Genomic DNA, 19,101 nt, shown 5'->3' on the forward strand with positions numbered 1-19,101 from the left:
ACACAGAATCCAAAGCAGGCTCCAGGCTCTGAGCTGTCGGCACAGAGCCTGACATGGAGCTCAAACCCACAAACTGTGAGATCATGACCTGAGCTAATGTCAGATACTTAACCGACTGAGCCACCCAGGCGCTCCCCCCATCCTTGTGTCTCTTGTTCAGCTTTCTATTGTGGTTGTTAAGTAAGTTTGTATGCAGATAAATTATGGGTTTAACATTGGTTATTTGGAAGTTTTACTTTTCTAAGGTGAAATCTTTAAGCTCTTCTGAAGAGAAGGGTCATATTTTTCCTTATTATTTTCTCTGCTTCATGAATGCAGGCCTCTCTTTGGTCTGGAATCCTTGCCTGTGTCTAATTTTTTAGCTGTTAAAGTTAGTTGGATTTGGTTGTTATTGTCCGTGAATAATATAATATTAACAGTATGCATTTATATCGACATTATTTTCCACTGTGTTTGCACACATTGTTTTATTTGGTTCTCGTGGTTAATCAGTTAAGATAGCATTAGAAAGAGGCTGGCTCAGTCAGTAGAGCATGCGACTTGATCTCAGCATTGTGAGTTTGAGCCCAATGTTGGAAGTAGAGATTACTTAAAAATAAAATCTTAAAAAAAAAAAGAAAAAAAGAGCATGGGGGAAAATGAATGCTTCAAGTTTGTGACAATCTTTATCCATGATACCAATAATTTAATGAAACTTTTTTTTTTTTTTTTTTGAGATAGCACCTGCACACAAGTGAGGAAGGGGCAGACAGGCAGGGAGGGAGAATCTTAAGTAGGCTCCTCGCTCAGAGTGAGCCCAACTCTGGGCTCGATCTCACAACTGTGAGATCATGACTTGAGCCAAATGCAAGAGTTGGATGCTTAATTGACTGAGCCACCCAGGTGCCCCAATGGAACAATTTTTTGTGTTTCTCACTGACTTTGTTATTTTTTAAAATCATCATTATAGTTTCAGTGTAGTTTCTGAATGGTTACGTTGTATGTGTGAGTGTGTGTTACATCTTCATTATTCCATAACTTTATCTGCACTTTGCATATTTCATTGAGTTGTCAGCATATTTCATTTAACAGGTCTCTTGTTGGATGTTAACTTTTTGTTGTCATAAATAGCTACTTGAAGTATTTTTCTACAATTCATTTACTTTTTGAGTTTTTCCTTTGGGTTACAATATTAGGCATAGAATTGTTTTCATTTTGATAGTTCATGGTAGAGCAGGTGTTTCTTGATTCTATAGCTTAGGAAACAGGCTGAATTAAGTGACTTGTTTAAGATGACATAATTTGTAATAGAGTCAGAAGACAGAACTCATTACTACTTTGTCTGGTTATGTGATTCAGCTTCTGGCTTTACCTAATACCACTTATGTTATGTTCCTTCCTTGCTATTAAAAGTATATTTTTGGGATGCCTGGGTGGCTCAGTCATTTGAGTGTCCAAATCTTGAATTTGGCTCAGTTCATGATCTCAGGGTTCCTGGGATCGGGCCCTGCACTGGGCTCTGCACTAACAGCACAGAGCCTTCTTCAGATTCTCTCTCTGCCTTTCCTCTACTCACATGTTCTTTCTCTCTTCCTCAAAAATAAACATTAAAAAAATGTTTTTTAAAAAATTGCTTGTTGAGATACGGTTGACATTTGAAGGCATGTGTTTTATGGCTATACTTCTGATAATATCACTTTTTTGAAGTAACATGAGGAAGACTGAACCAATATCATGTCATAGATTGATTATGGCTTAGTTTATCATAAAGCATATAATAGTCATAGGGTTTTATTGTTACTGGATGATAAGGCAGTGGTTGAGAGTTTCGGCTGTGGCATTGGACTACCCAGATTTGAATCCTGGCTCTGCCACTTGCTAAATAGCATATGACCATAGGCATGTAGTAAAATAAGAGTAGTAATACAGTATTTACCTTAAGAGAATTAAAAAATGTGTATCTAGCACATAGCAAACAAGTAAATGTTAGCTACTATTTTTAAAGTGATTTAGGACTTGAATAAATCAGCCAATATAATGTTTAGCAATGATTGCCAAATAAATGATCATAAATTATATGGGAACCTACTCAAATTGTAGTTTTTAGTACAGGCAAATAAAAAATTTGTTTTCCCATCCTGTCTTCGTATCTTGGTTTTAAAGTTTCAAAGTTTGAAAGCCAAGTTGCAAACCTTTTTTTCCTGATAACTTACAAACTAATAACAGGCAAAAATGGCCTTTTTTTTTTTTTTCCTTTCAAAGCATAACATGTAGTCTGTCTTATTTCCCAGTAACTCTATACTTGTAGAACTAATCACAATATTTTCAATAAGGGCATTCCATGGGATTTAACTTCTGTCAAATTATTGTCAAGTTTATTTATTTTCAGAGACAGAGACAGGGTGAGCAGGGAAGGGGGAGAGAGACAGGGGGAGAGAATTCCAAGTAGGCTCTGCGCTGCCAGCACAGAGCCCAATGGAGGGCATGACCTGAGCCAAAATCAAGAGTTTGATGCTTAACCCACTGAGCCACCCAGGCAGCCCTGAAAACAGAGTCTTAAAGTTGAATTGGTAACTTACAAGTCATTGGATTGAGCTCAGTTCTTTGATTTCCTTGAGGTGGAGTATTATTCATTTGAATACTCAATTTATTTGAATGATTTCAGTCAGTTCATTTAGCATACTCTTTATTGAATGCTTAATTCATTTTAGGCATTAAGGAGGGAAGATTGAGTCTGGAGGAGGAGCTCACCAAACCTTTTTCAAGACATGGCACTTTCAGAAATTTGTATGCCTCCTTGAAGTAAATGGGAGAGGTTGGTCTTTGTCCAAGTACCCTAGGAGCTTCTTTTGGCTACCTAGAAATATCTCAGTACACTTACAACTCCTTTGGTGTTGTGGGAAGCTCAGTCCTACTGAACACAAAGCTGTCTTCATCTTAAGCAAGAGGTCTGCTTATGGTGTGTTAAAGGCACAGGCATGGGTTTAGAGCTTAGATGGAGGATGTTGGATTGAAGATAAATTAGGCATATTATTTTTGGAGAAAAGATGCAGCTAGAGTCTCTACATTAGACAAGTCCAAGAAGCTTGATTTGTATTCTTTTTATTCTACATGAATGGTGTTCCTTGGAGTTGTGCAGTATACCGTTCTGCAGGTCCAAAGTCTGGGTCAGTTGCATTGACACTGCTAGAGCTTAGCCTGTAGCATTCAGGATTATTTCATTAGAGCCATTATTGTTATGTAATTAATAGGAATGTGTATGTTTGAGAAGGATGTCAAATATAACCTGCAGAAGGGATCATAGTCTACCTGCCCCCCCCCCATTTTATTGACATATAATTGACATGTATTTGGGACAACATAGTCCCTTGACATTATTTCTAAATTCTTTTTATAATCTTCCCGCTCTCACCTAGCCATGTTGTGATGCAAAGACTAGGGCAAAAACATCTTCTAGGAATGATTCTGTGTCTTTTTTCAGTTTTTAGGTTTTTATAGTTCAAAATAATTACTTTTTTTCTTTATGAATGTAGGTAGATTACTTATATAAAATAAATATAAGTTGAGAGCTGCTACTGTATAAAGGGCTGTGTTATGAACAATTAAGACAATTTAGTTCTTTGTAATTGCTGTTAAGCTGGGCGTTTTCATCTAGAATTCTGTGCATTGCTTTCTCAGAAGGCTAATAGTAAAATAGTACACCATTTCAAAGGTTTTGATTCTTACTGATGACCCATGTTTTGTCTGTCTAAAGTGTCAACCCAAGAAAAAGTCTACGCCATTGAAGTATGAAGTTGGAGATCTCATCTGGGCAAAATTCAAGAGACGCCCATGGTGGCCCTGCAGGATTTGTTCTGATCCATTGATTAACACACATTCAAAAATGAAAGGTAATACTAGTAGTTGATTATATGTTATAAAATACAGTATGGAATAAAAAATTTGTAGCTATCTTTAGTAATACTCCATTTTTACCTTTGAGTATTTTGTGGATGAATTGTTATTAATATATTTTACCTTTTTGAATTTTTTAAAAGTTTTAGTTTATGATTTAAAAATTCAGTTATTCCATTTATAGATGCCAGGAAAGTGTTAGGTTTGTTACCTAAAGTTACACATTGTCACTTTGAGAATCTACCTCAGTCTTTAGGTTTGTATCTTTGCTGTTAAGTTTTCAAGCTGAAACAATTATAATGAAGGCTTATGAATTATTTTGAATTTTAAAATCTTGATTTAGAGTATTCCCTTTAATTACTGTACTTTGTTTCTTATTTGCCCTGTTTGAATATCAGATATCTTTTTTTTTTTTTTTTTTTTAATGTTCATTCTTGAGAGAGAGGGGACACAGAATCTGAAGCAGGCTCCAGGCTCTGAGCTTTCAGCACAGAGCCCAGTGTGGCACCTCAAAATCATGAGCCGTGAGATGAAGTCAGATCCTTAACCGACTGAGCCACCCAGGCGCCCCATGAATATCAGTATCTTTAAAATAATGTAAGGTGGGGGCCAAAACTTGATCTTAAGCTGCCTTTTTTCTGTTAAGATGTTCTGTGATTTAATTTTAATTTTAATATATGTGTATTTTAGTTTTTGCATAGGTCATATATTCACAATATTTAAAAAATCAACTCCCTCCTTTTCTCTGATCTGCTGTTTCAAAAAGAGTAACCAGTTGTTTTTAATATTTCTTTCTATAAATCCAAGTATATATTCTCATCTTTATTCTAACACAAATGTAGCACTTTTGTTGTTGTTGTTCATGTTCTACAGCGTACTTTTTTTGCTTGTTAGAGGTTTTCCATGTTAGTGCATTGAAGACTGTCTTTTTTAATTTTTAGATTTTTAAATGTTTATTTTTGAGAGAGAGAGCGAGCGAGCGTGCGTGCGAGAGCTAGCGCTAGCTGGGGAGGGGCAGAGAGAGGGAGATACAGAATCTAAAAGCAGGCTCCAGACACTGAGCTGTCAGCACAGAGCTCAATGCAGGGCTCAGACTCATGAACCACGAGATCGCATGAACTGTGAGATCATGACATGAGCCAAAGTTGGACACTTAACTCACTGAGCCACCCAGGCACCCCAGTTTTCTCTCTCTCTTTTTTAACAGCTGCATAGTTTTCCACTTTTTGAATATGCTGTACTTTATATAACCATTTTCCTGTTGATGGACGTTTAGGTTGTTTCTGATCTTGTGTTGTAAAGCCTATACATGCATATTTACATACATATGTACATAACATAAATGCGTCTCTGCACACACAACAGTGTAAAGAATAACTTCCACATATGCATGTCTGTCTGTAGGATGATTTACCAAAAGTAGGATTAATTGCAGGATTTGATTTTATATTTTGAATATTGAGGTATACCTAAAGAGCTTTATAGGTTTTTTGTTTTATTCATCTGTAAATCTAAAGTCTAAATCTAAAGTCTAAAGACCTACTGTTTTTTGTTTTATTCATCTGAATTTTTAAAAGTATTTATTTTGAGAGAGAGAGAGCAGGAGAGGGGCAGAGAGAAACAAAGAATCCCAAGCAGGCTCTACACTGTCAGCGCACAGCCTGACATGGGCTCAAACTCGTGAACTGTGAGATCATGACCCCAGCTGAAATCAAGAGTTGGATCTTTAACCAACACCCCCAGGCAGCCCAGCTCACTGTTTTTTAAATATCTTATTCTTTGTGGGTTGTTTGGACATTTAAGTACTACTAGTAGAAAATTATTTTATTCCTCCCCCTCTGCTCTTAACTTGTTGTACTGTGCTATGCACCCTAATTGGGTCCATGCCATTTATTCAACAATTTCTAGCTATATTGTACAGTTAGTGTGCTAGGTATTGTGATCCATTAATGGGCAAAACATCAGTCCTGCTTGCCCTTTTATGTAATTAGAGTCCAGTTAAAGAGATAAGATAACAACAAATAATCAGGCAAATAATTACTTAACTGAGAAGTGTGTCCAAACTGGTGTACAATTAGTGATATAGCAGGGGTACCTAATTTGGACTTGTGGTGCAGGATATTCAGAGGCAGTTATGTTAGTAAAGTTATCTTTGATCTGAGACTTGAGAGGATGAGTTGGCATTAACTAGGAAAAGAAGGAGATGATGGTTCCAGGCACAGAAAATAATGTGTACTCTGGCTTTGAGTGGTCTTCCACCCATAGAGTGATGGAAGGTGGCACAGTATGAAGCTGGGAAAGTTGATATGAGTCAAATCATGTAGCCTCTTTTAGACTTGACTTAAAATTTTTAACTTTATTCTTAATTTTTTTTTTAATGTTTATTTATTTTTGAGAGAGAAAGAGACAGAGTATAATCGGGGAAGAGGCAGAGAGAGGGAGATACAGAATCTGAAGCAGGCTCCAGGCTCCAAGTTATCAGCACAGAGCCTGACGCGGGTCTCAAACTCACGAACCGGGAGATCATGACCCGAGCTGAAGTCGGATGCTCAACCGACTAAGCCACTCAGGCATTCCTGTACTTTATTCTTATAACAGTGTGATGCCATTAAAGGGCTATGAGCAGAAGATGATGTGATTTGATATGTGTTTTGTAAACTTTTCTCTGACTGCAGTATAGAAAATGGATTGGAAGAGGTTATAAATAAGTAAGAGCAAATTGCTAAAAGGGTCATTGCAGTGATTATGGTGAGGCGAATATGGTGAATAGAGAATAAAGAACAACTTAGGAGATAAATCTATATGATTTGGTAATGGATGGGTAATGAGGAGTGAGGGAGAATAAAGTCTTGAGGTTTCTGTATCTTTGGATGGCTCCCAAGATTTTATCTTCACCAGTACATCAGTAAGTGGTGCCATTTAGTGAGAACACTGAAACATCCATAAGGTGACATCTGCTTGTTGTTGTTAACTGAAGCCATGAACAAGGCATGGAGGAGATGGCTTGTGACAAAATGTACAGTGAAAAATAGGGTGGCTTTGCGGAAGCCATTATTTGAGGCCTGTATGTAGCTACTAAGCTTGGAAGAGAGATGGAGGAAAAATCAGAGATGGAAGCGGAAATCCAGGATTATTTGGTATGTGGTACTGGTGACTAGTATGTTTTACAAAGGAAGATGTGATTGATTTGGTTGAACTTTGCCTGGAGAGCAAATAAAATGTCCATTAGGTGTAAGGGGGTTGGAGATCAGTGGTGTTTTTGGCGTTATGTTGTGGCTGAAGTTAGATTAGACTGGAAATGGAGACAAAGGTAGAGAAGTGGAGATGTGACAGGTAGAAAGATATATGGGGTCCAGAAGAATTGCTAAAAATGGGGATGATCATGTTAGTAGTGCTGATGAGAAGAGTCCTGGAGATAGAGGGTATTGACAGTTGTAAGGGATCAAAGACAGGATCGTAACAGGATTTTGGGAAAAGAGAGAGGTAGATGGCATTCGTATCACAGTGAGAAATTGGCCTCGGTGGGAGGAGAGGTAGCATCCTTAACACTAGGGGAGGGCAAGGGTGCAGTGACTGGAGGTTTGGTGTAGTATACTTGAGGATTCCTGTCCGGCCTGTTTCTCGTGAGTCAAGAATGTGATCACACCAGACAGCAGGTGCCATTACTGACTGGAAAATACCATGTTTTATTTTTGCACTATAAAAAGGTTAAAACTCTTAAATTCAAGACAGCTTCCTATTGACAAAATGACAAAACATGTTAAAATGGATCTATTTAACCTTACAGCTAGTTATCTCATAATACGTCTCCCCCCCCCCCCCTTTTTTTTTTTTTGGTAATTTTTACTTTTGTTTTCATTTCCGTATATTTATGGCCAGCTGTAGTCAGCCAAGTTCTGGAATCCTAATTATTACTCTTAGTAGTTAACGCTCCATTTTTCTTTGAACATGCTCTTTTTTTTATTTTTTATTTTTTGCTTGTCTCCTTCATAACACATCAACTGGTGGAATCACCAGTCTTGCCATTGACGCTGCCTAGTAATAGGACATTTTGGATAGACTGCTGTCAAAGTTACCTGTTTCCCACCACACTGAAACTATGACCAATATTAATGTCTGACTGTTTTGTAGTGGTATAATTTCCCCTTCCTACCTTTTATTTTGAATATTTCAAACCTATAGACAAATTGAAGAATAGCACAATGAATACCCATATACACTTTACTTGGGCTCAACAGTTACTACTTTGTATCACTTTTTAGTTGATACCAGTGAAAAATTAAAAATTGTACTTCAGTGTTCATATTATTGTGCTCATTCATGTTTATTGTTTTCTTAGCAAAGCCAAATGTTTCAAATGGTATTAGAAAAACCCACATTTTTTTTTAAAGCTTTTTTATTTATTTTGAGGGACAGAGCGAGCGAGAGAGAGAATGAGCAGGAGAGGGGCAGAGAGATGGAGAAACAAAATCCTATGCAGGCTCTGCACTGTCAGCTTAGAGCCTGACACAGGGCTCAACTCATGAACCCGTGAGATCATGACGTGAGCTGAAATCTGGAGTTGGTTGCTTAACCGACTAAGTCACCCAGGTGCCCCAGAAAACCCAAATTTTTATAAAATCACTTTTAGAAGTCATTGTTTACTTATGTTATATACAGTGCATATGATTAAAAAAGTCAAGTGGTTAATTTTGTAAGCCTTGTTTAGAAAACAGTCTGCTCTTTCTATACCCTCTCTTTAAGCTTTAACTGTCAGCTGGATCTTTTGAAAGTTAATTTCTGTATCTCAAAGTTCCTTCTGGATTACTTTTTACTTCTCACTATAGAAGTTGTGGATTAGTCATTTTAATCCTTGCTTTGGGCCTTAACCTCTCACCAACCTCCAGCATCCTGCTATCTTACCTGTTATAATTTTGGTTAGGAATTTAGTGTGTATGTTATCATGTTAACAGTATACACAGCTTAGCCATGTAATGTCCTGTGCTTACTTTGCCCTCACAACCTTTTGATTTTTCTGCAGTTATATGTGTGTGTGTGTGTGTGTGTGTGTGTGTGTGTGTGTGTTGGTGACGGAGAGGGTTCTTAGTCTTTTATATATTTATTATGAATTCATAGTAAAACTCTCCTAGTTTTAATTTTTTCCACGTGATCTGATACATTGGTTGTCATTTTCATCATCTTTTGGAAACCTCACCTAGAGCCTTAGGCTGTTGACCCTTGAACAACAGAGATTTGAAATGTTTGGGTCCTTATGTAATCTTTTACACACAGATGTTTTTCAGTAAATATACTATAGTACTGTAAATTTATTTTGTCTTCCTTATGGATTTTCTCTCTCTTTTAAATGTTTATTTATTTTGAAGGAGAGAGTGGGGGAGGGGCAGAGACAGAGGGGGAGAGAGAGAATCCTAAGCAGGCTCAGCACTGTCAGCACAGAGTTTAATGTGGGGCTCCATCCCATGAACTGTGAGATCATGACCTGAGCCAAAACCAAGAGTCGATGCTTGACTGAGCCACTCAGGTGCCCGATGATCTCTACTTTTTCTTTTTTTTAAATGTTTATTCATGTTTGAGAGAGAGAGCGTGAGTGGGGGAGGAGCAGAGAGAGAGAGACAGACAGACAGACAGAATCCCAGCTGTCATCACAGAGCCCGACATGGGGCTTGAACTCACAGACCATGAGATCATGATCTGAGCCGAAGTCAGACTGACTGAGCCACTCAGGGGCCCCTGATCTCTGCTTTTTTAAAAAGTGAATGTTTATGGTATTGCACTTCTCATGTTCTTTTACCATAATCTGTTTGTATATCTCTTAACCCACCAGGCCCTGAGTTTTCTTTTTTTGTCCTCTTTACAGTTCTGGCACATTATAATGTGTTGTTTGAATTTACTTGTTTATATGGGAGAATTATTTACTTCTCAGTTGACTTTCTGAACTCATATATAGGTACATATATGTCTTATCAATTTTTAAAAATATTTTTTAATGTGTATTTATTTTTGAAAGAGAGAGAGAGAGACACAGAGCATTGAGCAGGGGAGGGGCAGAGAGAGAGGGATACACAGAATCTGAAGCAGGCTCCAGGCTCTGAGCTGTCAGCACAGAGCCCATTGCAGGTCTCCAACTCATTAACTGCGAGGTTGTGACCTGAGCCAAAGTCAGGTGCTTAACCGACTGAGCCACCCAGGCACCCAGTATCTTACCAGTTTTTTATTTTATTTTTTTATTTTATGTTATTTTATGTTATTTTTTAAAATGTTTATTTATTTTTGAGAGACAGCGCGCGAGTGAGCACGAGTGGGGGAAGGGCAGAGAGAGAGACAGAATCCAAAGCAGGCTCCAGGCTCTAGGCTCTGAGCTGCCAGCAGAGCCCCAAGCAGGGCTTGAACTCACAGACAACGAGATCTTAACCTGAGCCAAAGTCGGACGTTCAACTGACTAAGCCACCCAGGTGCCCCTCTTACCAGGTTTTTAAAAATGTTGTTTTAGAGAGGGAGAGAGAGAGAGAGAGAGAGAGAGCATGAGAGAGCACAAGTTGGGGAGGGGCAGAGAGAGGGAAACAATCTGAAGCAGGCCCCAGGCTCTGAGCTGTCAGCACAGAGCCCGATGTGGGGCTCGAACCCATGAACTCATGAATGTGGGGCTGAGCTTAACCAGCTGAGCCACCCAGGCACCCCTATATCTTACCAATTTTAATCCCCCTTTATAGGTGGTTTCTATTCAAAGGATTTAATTTAGCAGGTAGAGACTGTAAGGAGTTTAACCTTTTTCATAGAATTGTTTTTGAAATGGACTAAAAAACAAAATTTGACCATGTAATTTTTTTATTAAGCTATATTTTTATAGAAACGCAGGCATTGCAACTAAAGTTTATGAGAGCTCATAGACACTCTTCATTCTTTGGTTATGTAGCTTTGAAATTAGCATTTATAAAAAAGTTGCCATTGAAATTTACTTGACATTTTGGCTCTTCCAGTTACTATGGAGACCTTAGTTTTGTTCTAAAGTTCAGTTTATAAATTTCCTCTCCCTTTCTTTCTTCTTTCCTTTTTCCTTTTCTTCTCTTTTTGTTTTTCCTTTCTTCTTCTCTTCTCGCTCCTTCTCCCTCTGTTTGTTCTTTCTTTTCCTTTCCTTCCTTCCTTCCTTCCTTCCTTCCTTCCTTCCTTCCTTCCTTCCTTCCTTCTCTATTCTGAAGGAAGTAGGCTTTTCCTTATTTTTTATTGAAAGAGATGTTTGTATTTTTTGTGTTTTAAAAAATGGTTAAGGGAATTAGTTGTGAGTTCCTGTATAAATGAATTTGTATATTAGATGATTTCCTTGTCTAAAAAGAGACAAATCATTATACCTTGTATAGTCCTGGTATATTTCTTTTGTGAGATTTTTTACTGCTATGAAAAATGCCAAAATGCTAAGTATGGATGGAAGATACATATACTAGGTAAATTTGCTTACAATCTTTTCTGAACAAGATCTGTATTTTTGTTGTTGTTAATTGTATGCTTAGAATTTTGGACAACTAAGAAACTAGAATAAACTAGAAACTAGAATAACTGGATATATTTTTATTTTTATTGCTCTTGGGCTTTTTTTTTCTTTTTAATTTCAGTATTTTGAAGTATCAAGTTCTGCTTTCTCTGTAAAGCCAGTGTTTCACTCTGAATTTGCCTTCTCTGAAGTTATTTACTTACTGTGTCTATAAAATGGGGATTGTACTACTTATTTCTTAGAGTTGGTTGTTGTGAGGACTAAGACTCTATGCAAAGTACCTAGTGTAAATGAGTGCCTGGTCAAGAGTATCCATTCCATAAATGTTAGCATATCATATGTGGCATAGTGTTGAAGAATTTTTTTTCCCCCTCCATTATATTTTAGCAAAGTGTTTTAAAGTTTGTTTGGTGGTTAGTTCTTACTAATTATTTTATTTCTGGTGCTGAGTCTTATTAAATGCCCTTTGTATTTTCTGGTAACAAGGGTATAAGACTTTTATAGATTGTTGGTAGTGGGAACTTGGTTCCTATATTAATTTGTTCTATGATTAACAACTAATCGATCTCTCACAGGTTTGGAATATATAGTATATCAGCTGACCAAACTATTGAAGTTCTTTCAGAAACTCTTGGGCATTTTCTTGTCACGTGAATTGAAATATTTAAAATTTTCCTTCTTTCTGACCTATCTTAGAGTTGATTGTTGTATAGGTTTTCTAACACTTTTTCTTCTTCTTTTTTTAAAATAGAGATTTCTTTGGCAATAATTGCATGGCGCTTCTCTTGATGATGAACAGTCATCCTTTTAAAGTAATGACACTGGTTCTTATCTTTATCTAGTTTCAAACCGGAGGCCCTATCGACAGTACTACGTGGAGGCTTTTGGGGACCCTTCAGAGAGAGCCTGGGTGGCTGGAAAAGCAATCGTCATGTTTGAAGGCAGACATCAATTTGAAGAGCTACCTGTTCTTAGGAGAAGAGGAAAGCAGAAAGAAAAAGGATATAGGCATAAGGTAAAAAAAAAAAAAAAAAAAAAAAAAAAAAGCCTCTCAAACTGTCTTTTTTGTGGTGGGCAGGGAGAAGGCAAGGAAGAAGTATTATATTTTGAAATATAAGTTCTTTCCTTTGGTAATTGGATATTTGTGAGAAAATAGCTGAAAGCAGTAATTTTTGCAGGCATGAAATAGGGCTAGCCTTCCAAATATTTATACTTGATTTTTTTGAGAAAGGATTTCAGATAACTGTTACCATGTCACTTAGATGTGACAGTATAAAATAACATGACCAGTCTTCTTTGGTCCTATCTTTTGTAAGAAGAACATGGTCATTGAGATGAAATACTCTACTTCTCACTCTCTGGATTAATTATTTCTCTTTAAAATGAGAAATGTAAAGCTGCAAACATTTTTCTTTGTTGTCTTGGGTTTATTTGTTTTTGTTTAGTCACCTGGTACTCCTCAATCCCTATCACCTATTTCATCCATCCCCCAGCTCACCTCCCTTTTGGTAACCATCAGTTTGTTCTCTATAGTTTAAAGAGTCTGTTTCTTTTTGTCTCTCTCTTTTTACCCCTTTGCTCTTTTGTTTCTTAAATTCCACATGAGTGAAATCTTAGGGGATTTGTCTCTCTGACTTATTTCACTTAGCGTTACACTCTAGCTCCATCCATGGTGTTGCATATGCTGTTTTTTGTTTTTTGTATGTGGTTGTTGACACTTAAGGTTGCATTTTCATAATCAGTTTTCTTTTTTTTTTAATTTTTTAATGTTTGTTTATTTTCGAGAGAGGGAGAGTGCAAGCAGGGGAGGAGCATAGAGAGAGGGAGACAGAGGAACTGAAGCGGGCACTGTGCTGACAGTAGAGAGCCCACTGTGGGGCTCGAACCCACAAGCCATGAGATCATGACCTTAGCCAAAGTCCGATGCTTAACTGACTTGAGCTACCCAGGGTCCCCCCCTCACCGCCCCCCCCCCCCACTCCCCAGTAATATTTTAATAAAGAGCATTGTTTTTTTCCATTTGCTTGATGATTTGTGTTAACGTTGGGTGAATAAAATTTGGTTTATTTCTTTTACTATTCCTTTATTGTCAGTCCTAGAAGGTGAAATAGTTCACTAGGGCTTTCAGGTTTTGGAAAGTTGATTAATTCTTATCACAGTCATGAGAATTAATGAATGTGTACTTGAGTGTAAAATAAATTAGATGGTCAGCTCATTGCTTTATAAGAGGAGGCTACCTATCCAGTGACTTGAATTTTTACATGCTCAGTGAAACACCCCTTTTACAAGTATTAAAGTATAGTTAGCTGATAACTGGAACCTTGCCTAATGTCTCTTGTATAAAGCCAAGGAGGTAAGTAAATGTTTGAAAAAATAGGTGTATCGCATGGAGCATCAGTGTCTCCATGTTGTGAGGAATCAAGAAAGGAACATCTGTAATACCCAAGGTTTTTGTTGTCTCTGGGCTACATGATTAAGCCTAGGAGACTGCTTGGTTATAATTCAGATTTTATGTAACATGTGTAGAACAATCAGATACATCACCAGAAATAAAAGGGCTTATAGTGATAACCAGAAGTTCAAATTTAGGGTTCCTAGGGTAGATCTGACCTCATTTCACCTTTCTTCATTTTTCCGTGTTCATCTTCTTTAGCCTTTTTCTTTTTCTTTTATACAACTGAGCAAGTGCTTGACCTTCATAAGTCAGGAAGAAAATAAATCCTTATTTTAAAGTGTGGAGGGGTAGGTAGGAAGAGTCTGATTATTCCTTGATTTAGTAATGTCATGTGCATGAGTAATGCAATCCTGGTTAATGATCCACTATTTTATTCTTTATTTTATGGGAGAGTGGAGGGTGTATAGGATTAATCTTTCCTCTAACGATAGATCTTAATGGTAGAAGTAGTTTTGAGGAGTCCCCCCATTTGTTAGGCTTTGGGTGAGCAATGGGTGCTAACCACCTGGCTAGTACCATAAAAGTGTCTTGATTCACCTGGGTGGCTCAGTCGGTTAAGCATCCGACTCTTGATTTGGGGTCAGATATGATCCCACTGTATGTGGGTTTGAGTCCTGCATTGGGCTCTGCACTGGCAGCGCAGACCCTGCTTGTGATTCTCTCTCTCTCCCTCTCTTTGCCCTTCCCCTGCTTGCTTTCTCTCTCGAAATACATAAATGAATATTAAAAAATTTTTTTTTCAAAAAGTGCCTTGAAGAAATTATAAGGCTTGAAAAAGCTTATTTGAGAGGTCTTCACTGATAATCTCCCTGTTCCCTTTCGCATTTTTTTTGATAAGTTATAATCTTTTTCTCCTTTAAATTTAAGGTTCCTCAGAAAATTTTGAGTAAATGGGAAGCCAGTGTTGGTCTTGCTGAACAGTATGATGTTCCCAAAGGGTCGAAGAACCGAAGATGTGTCACCAGTTCAATCAAGTTGGACAGTGAGGAGGACATGCCATTTGAGGACTGTACAAATGATCCTGAATCAGAACATGACCTGTTACTTAATGGCTGCTTGAAATCTCTGGCTTTTGACTCAGAACATTCTGCAGATGAGAAGGAAAAGCCTTGTGCTAAGTCTCGAGCCAGAAAGAGTTCTGATAATCCAAAAAGGACTAGTATGAAAAAGGGCCACATACAATTTGAAGCACATAAGGAAGAACGAAGGGGAAAGATTCCAGAGAACCTTGGCCTAAACTTTATTTCTGGGGATGTATCTGATAAGCAGGCCTCTAATGAACTTTCCAGGATAGCAAACAGCCTCACAGGGTCCAGCACTGCCCCAGGAAATTTCCTGTTTTCTTCTTGTGCAAAAAACACTGCAAAGAAAGAATTTGAGACTTCAAATTGTGACTCTTTACTGGGCTTGTCTGAGGGTGCCTTGATCTCTAAACATTCTGGGGAAAAGAAAAAACTCCAAAGAGGTTTGGTGTGTAGTTCGAAAGTACAGCTCTGTTATATTGGAGCAGGTGATGAAGAAAAGCGCAGTGATTCCATTAGTATCTGTACCACTTCTGATGATGGAAGCAGTGATCTGGATCCCATAGATCATAGTTCAGAATCTGATAACAGTGTCCTTGAAATTACAGATGCTTTTGATAGAACAGAGAACATTTTATCTGTGCAGAAAAATGAAAAGGTAAAGTATACTAGGTATCCTGCCACAAACACTAAGGTAAAAGCAAAGCAGAAGTCCCTCATTACTAATTCACATACAGACCACTTAATGGATTGTACTAAGACAGGAGAGCCTGGAACTGAGACATCTCAGGTTAATCTCTCTGATCTTAAAGTGTCTACTCTTATCCGCAAACCCCAATCAGAGTTTAGAAATGATGGTTTCTCTCCAAAATTCAACACACCATCAAGCATTTCCAGTGAGAATTCCCTAATAAAAGGTGGGGCTACAAGTCAAGCTCTGTTACATTCAAAAAGCAAACAGCCCAAGATCCGAAGTATAAAGTGCAAACATAAAGAAAATCCAGTTGTAGTGGAATCTCCAGTTACAAATGAGGACTGCAGTTTGAAATGCTGCTCTTCTGATACTAAAGGCTCTCCTTTGGCCAGCATTTCCAAAAGTGGGAAAGTGGATGGGCTAAAACTACTGAGCAACATGCATGAGAAAACCAGGGATTCAAATGACATAGAAACAGCAGTGGTGAAACACGTTCTGTCAGAGTTGAAGGAACTCTCTTATAGATCCTTAAGTGAAGATGTCAGTGACTCTGGAACATCAAAGCCATCAAAACCATTACTCTTTTCTCCTGCCTCTGGTCAGAATCATATACCTATTGAACCAGACTACAAATTCAGTACATTATTAATGATGTTGAAAGATATGCATGATAGTAAGACCAAGGAGCAACGCTTAATGACTGCTCAAAACTTGGTTTCCTATCGGAGTCCTGGTCTTGGGGACTGTTCTACCAGTAGTCCTGTAGCTGCTTCTAAGGCCTTGGTTTCAGGAAGCTCCACTCACAATTCAGAAAAAAATGGAGATGGCACTCAGAACCCAGTCCGTCCTAGCCCTAGCGGGGGTGACCCTGCACTGTCTGGAGAGTTGTCTGTATCTGTCCCCAGCTTAGTGTCTGACAGAAGAGACCTCCCTGCTTCTGGTAAAAGTCGTTCAAACTGTGTTACTAGGCGCAACTGTGGGCGATCAAAACCTTCATCTAAATTGCGAGATAGTTTTTCATCCCAGATGGGAAAGAACACATTAAACCGTAAAGCCTTAAAGACAGAGCGCAAAAGAAAACTGAACCGACTTCCAGCTGTGACTCTTGAGACTGCACTGCAGGGAGACAGACCAAGTGGGGGTTCAGAGAATGGCTGCTCAAGAGGTGGACTAGAAGACCCTGGTAAAGAAGAACCCCTTCAGTTAATGGGTCATTTAACAAGTGAAGACAGTGCCCATTTTTCCAGTGTTAATTTTGATGACAAAGTCAACCAGTCTAACCCTGATAAAATTCCTGAAAAAGGCCCCTCTTTTGAAAACAGAAAAGGCCCAGAGTTGGATACTGAAGTGAACAGTGAGAATGATGAACCCAATGGTGTAAATCAAGCGGTGCCTAAAAAGCGGTGGCAACGTTTAAACCAAAGGCGCACTAAACCTCGTAAGCGCACTAACAGATTTAGGGAGAAAGAAAACTCTGAGGGTGCCTTTGGGGTTTTGCTTCCAGCTGACCCTGTAAAGAAGGGGGATGAGTTCCCAGAGCATAGACCCCCTACTTCGACAAACATACTAGAAGATGCCCTGGCAGATCCAAATCATGCTAGCTGCTTAGATTCAGTTGGGCCACGGTTGAATGTTTGTGATAAATCCAGTGCCAGCATTGAGGAAATGGAAAAAGAGCCAGGAATTCCCAGTTTGACTCCCCAGCCTGAGCTCCCTGAACCAGGTAAGGATTCATGAGTATGATAAAGGGCTAGAGGAAGTGGTGGTAATGTTACCCTCCTGAGGGTGGTTTGTTTTGATGAAAGGAGGAAGGGTAGATTGGGAAGAAAGACTTATCATGTGAAGTGAAGGGAGGGCTTTTTGTAGAAGGTCCTGAATTTTTACGACCAGGTTTCCATATACTTTCAGAAATTATGTATTACCAGAGCTCTTTTTTTTTCTTTTTTTTTACTTTTGCTTTTAGACTAAAGAAATGTCTTTAAAAAGACATTTCCTGTCTTTTTAAATCTATGAACTTTTGGAGACTCAGTCTGGCATTTTAGGTAATTGAGAGGCTCTGAGCCTAAAATTTAAACATAGTTGTTAGTTTAGAGAAAGTGAACACATTTTATTGAATGATAGGCTTTCTTTACTACAATTTAAGGAAGGTCTACTACATATTATGTAGACAGAAGGGGACATGTGCTTTTAGGAAAAAGAAAGTATTCTGTAGTACTTACTCAAAGGCCTTAAGATGTCTTAACTTCCCTTCTGTAATGAGATTTGAGAACAACAAGAAAACTGAAGTACTAGGGTATCTTAACCTTAGCAGAAGAAAAATGGTCTTTTAAGATATTAATATGCAATATTATACACTATAGTTATTGAAGATAACACTGACTATCCTTAAACATAAAATTCTCAAAGTTGTTTTATCACAGTAGATTCTGACAGTTTTATTGAGATATAATTCACATACCTTGAGATATCCCATCATTTTAAAGTTTACTTCAGGGGTTTTTAGTATATTCACAGACTTGTGCAGTTGTCAATACAATCAGTTTTGGAATATTTGTATCACCCAGAAAGAAATACTGTACCCTTTATTAATTTCCTTTCATTTCTCCCCAATCTGTAGATTTGCCTGTTCTGTACATTTCTTTTTTTTTTTTTTAACTTTGATGCTGGCTGTTATTTTTTTATTTTTATTTTTGTAATATAATTTGTCAAGTTAGCTAATATACAGTGTATAAATTGTGCTCTTGGTTTCGGGAGTACATTCCGGTGATTCATCGTTTACGTACAACACCCAGTGCTCATCTCAGCAAGTGCCCTCTTCAATGCCCATCACCCATTTTCCCCTCTCCCCTGTCCCCTCATCAACCCTCAATTTGTTCTCTGTATTTAAGAGTCTCATGGGTTTGCCTCCCTCTCTGTTTGAAACTATTTTTCCCCCTTCCCTTCGGTCTTCTGTTAAGTTTCTTAAGTTCCACATATGAGTGAAAACATATGATACCTGTCTTTCTCTGACTGATTTCATTTTACGTAATACTCTCCAGTTCCATCCATGTTGTTGCAAATGGCAGGATTTCATTCTTTCTTATTGTCAAATAGTATTCCATTGTATGTATAAACCATATCTTCTTTATCCATTCATCAGTTGATGGACATTTGGGCTCTTTCCATGATTTGGCTATTGTTGAAAGTGCTGGTATAAAATCGGGGTACGAGTATCCCTATGAGTCCGCACTCCTGTGTCCTTTGGATAAATTCCTAGTAGTGCTATTGCTGGGTCGTAGGGTAGTTCTATTTTTAATTTTTGAGGAAACTCCACACTGTTTTCCAGAGCAGCTGCACCAGTTTGCATTCCCACCAACAGTGCAAGAGGGTTCCCCTTTCTCTACATCCTCGCTAACATCTGTTGTTTCCTGAGTTGTTCATTTTAGCCACTCTACCAGTGTGAGGTGGTATCTCAGTGTGGTTTTGATTTGTATTTCTCTGATGGTGAGCGATGTTGAACTTCTTTTCATGTGTCTGTTAGCCATCTGGATGTCTTCTTTGGAAAAGTGTCTGTTCATGTCTTCAGCCCATT

General features: G+C 38.1%; 1 protein-coding gene across 10 annotated transcripts in view; it reads left to right on the forward strand.

Moving 5' to 3' along the window:
• Positions 1-19,101, forward strand: part of NSD1 (nuclear receptor binding SET domain protein 1) — a 146,595-nt gene that overhangs the window by 61,205 nt on the left and 66,289 nt on the right. For all 10 annotated transcript variants that reach the window (XM_019450430.2, XM_019450436.2, XM_053907120.1 and 7 more), the window contains 3 exons: positions 3,734-3,869; positions 12,202-12,374; positions 14,682-17,253. In XM_019450430.2, the coding sequence (XP_019305975.2) occupies positions 3,734-3,869; positions 12,202-12,374; positions 14,682-17,253 (2,881 nt within the window). The remainder of the gene's footprint in view (positions 1-3,733; positions 3,870-12,201; positions 12,375-14,681; positions 17,254-19,101) is intronic.

The sequence above is a fragment of the Panthera pardus genome, unplaced genomic scaffold (assembly GCF_024362965.1).
Source record: "Panthera pardus isolate Hobbes unplaced genomic scaffold, ASM2436296v1 HiC_scaffold_2, whole genome shotgun sequence".
NCBI classification, from domain to species: domain Eukaryota; kingdom Metazoa; phylum Chordata; class Mammalia; order Carnivora; family Felidae; genus Panthera; species Panthera pardus.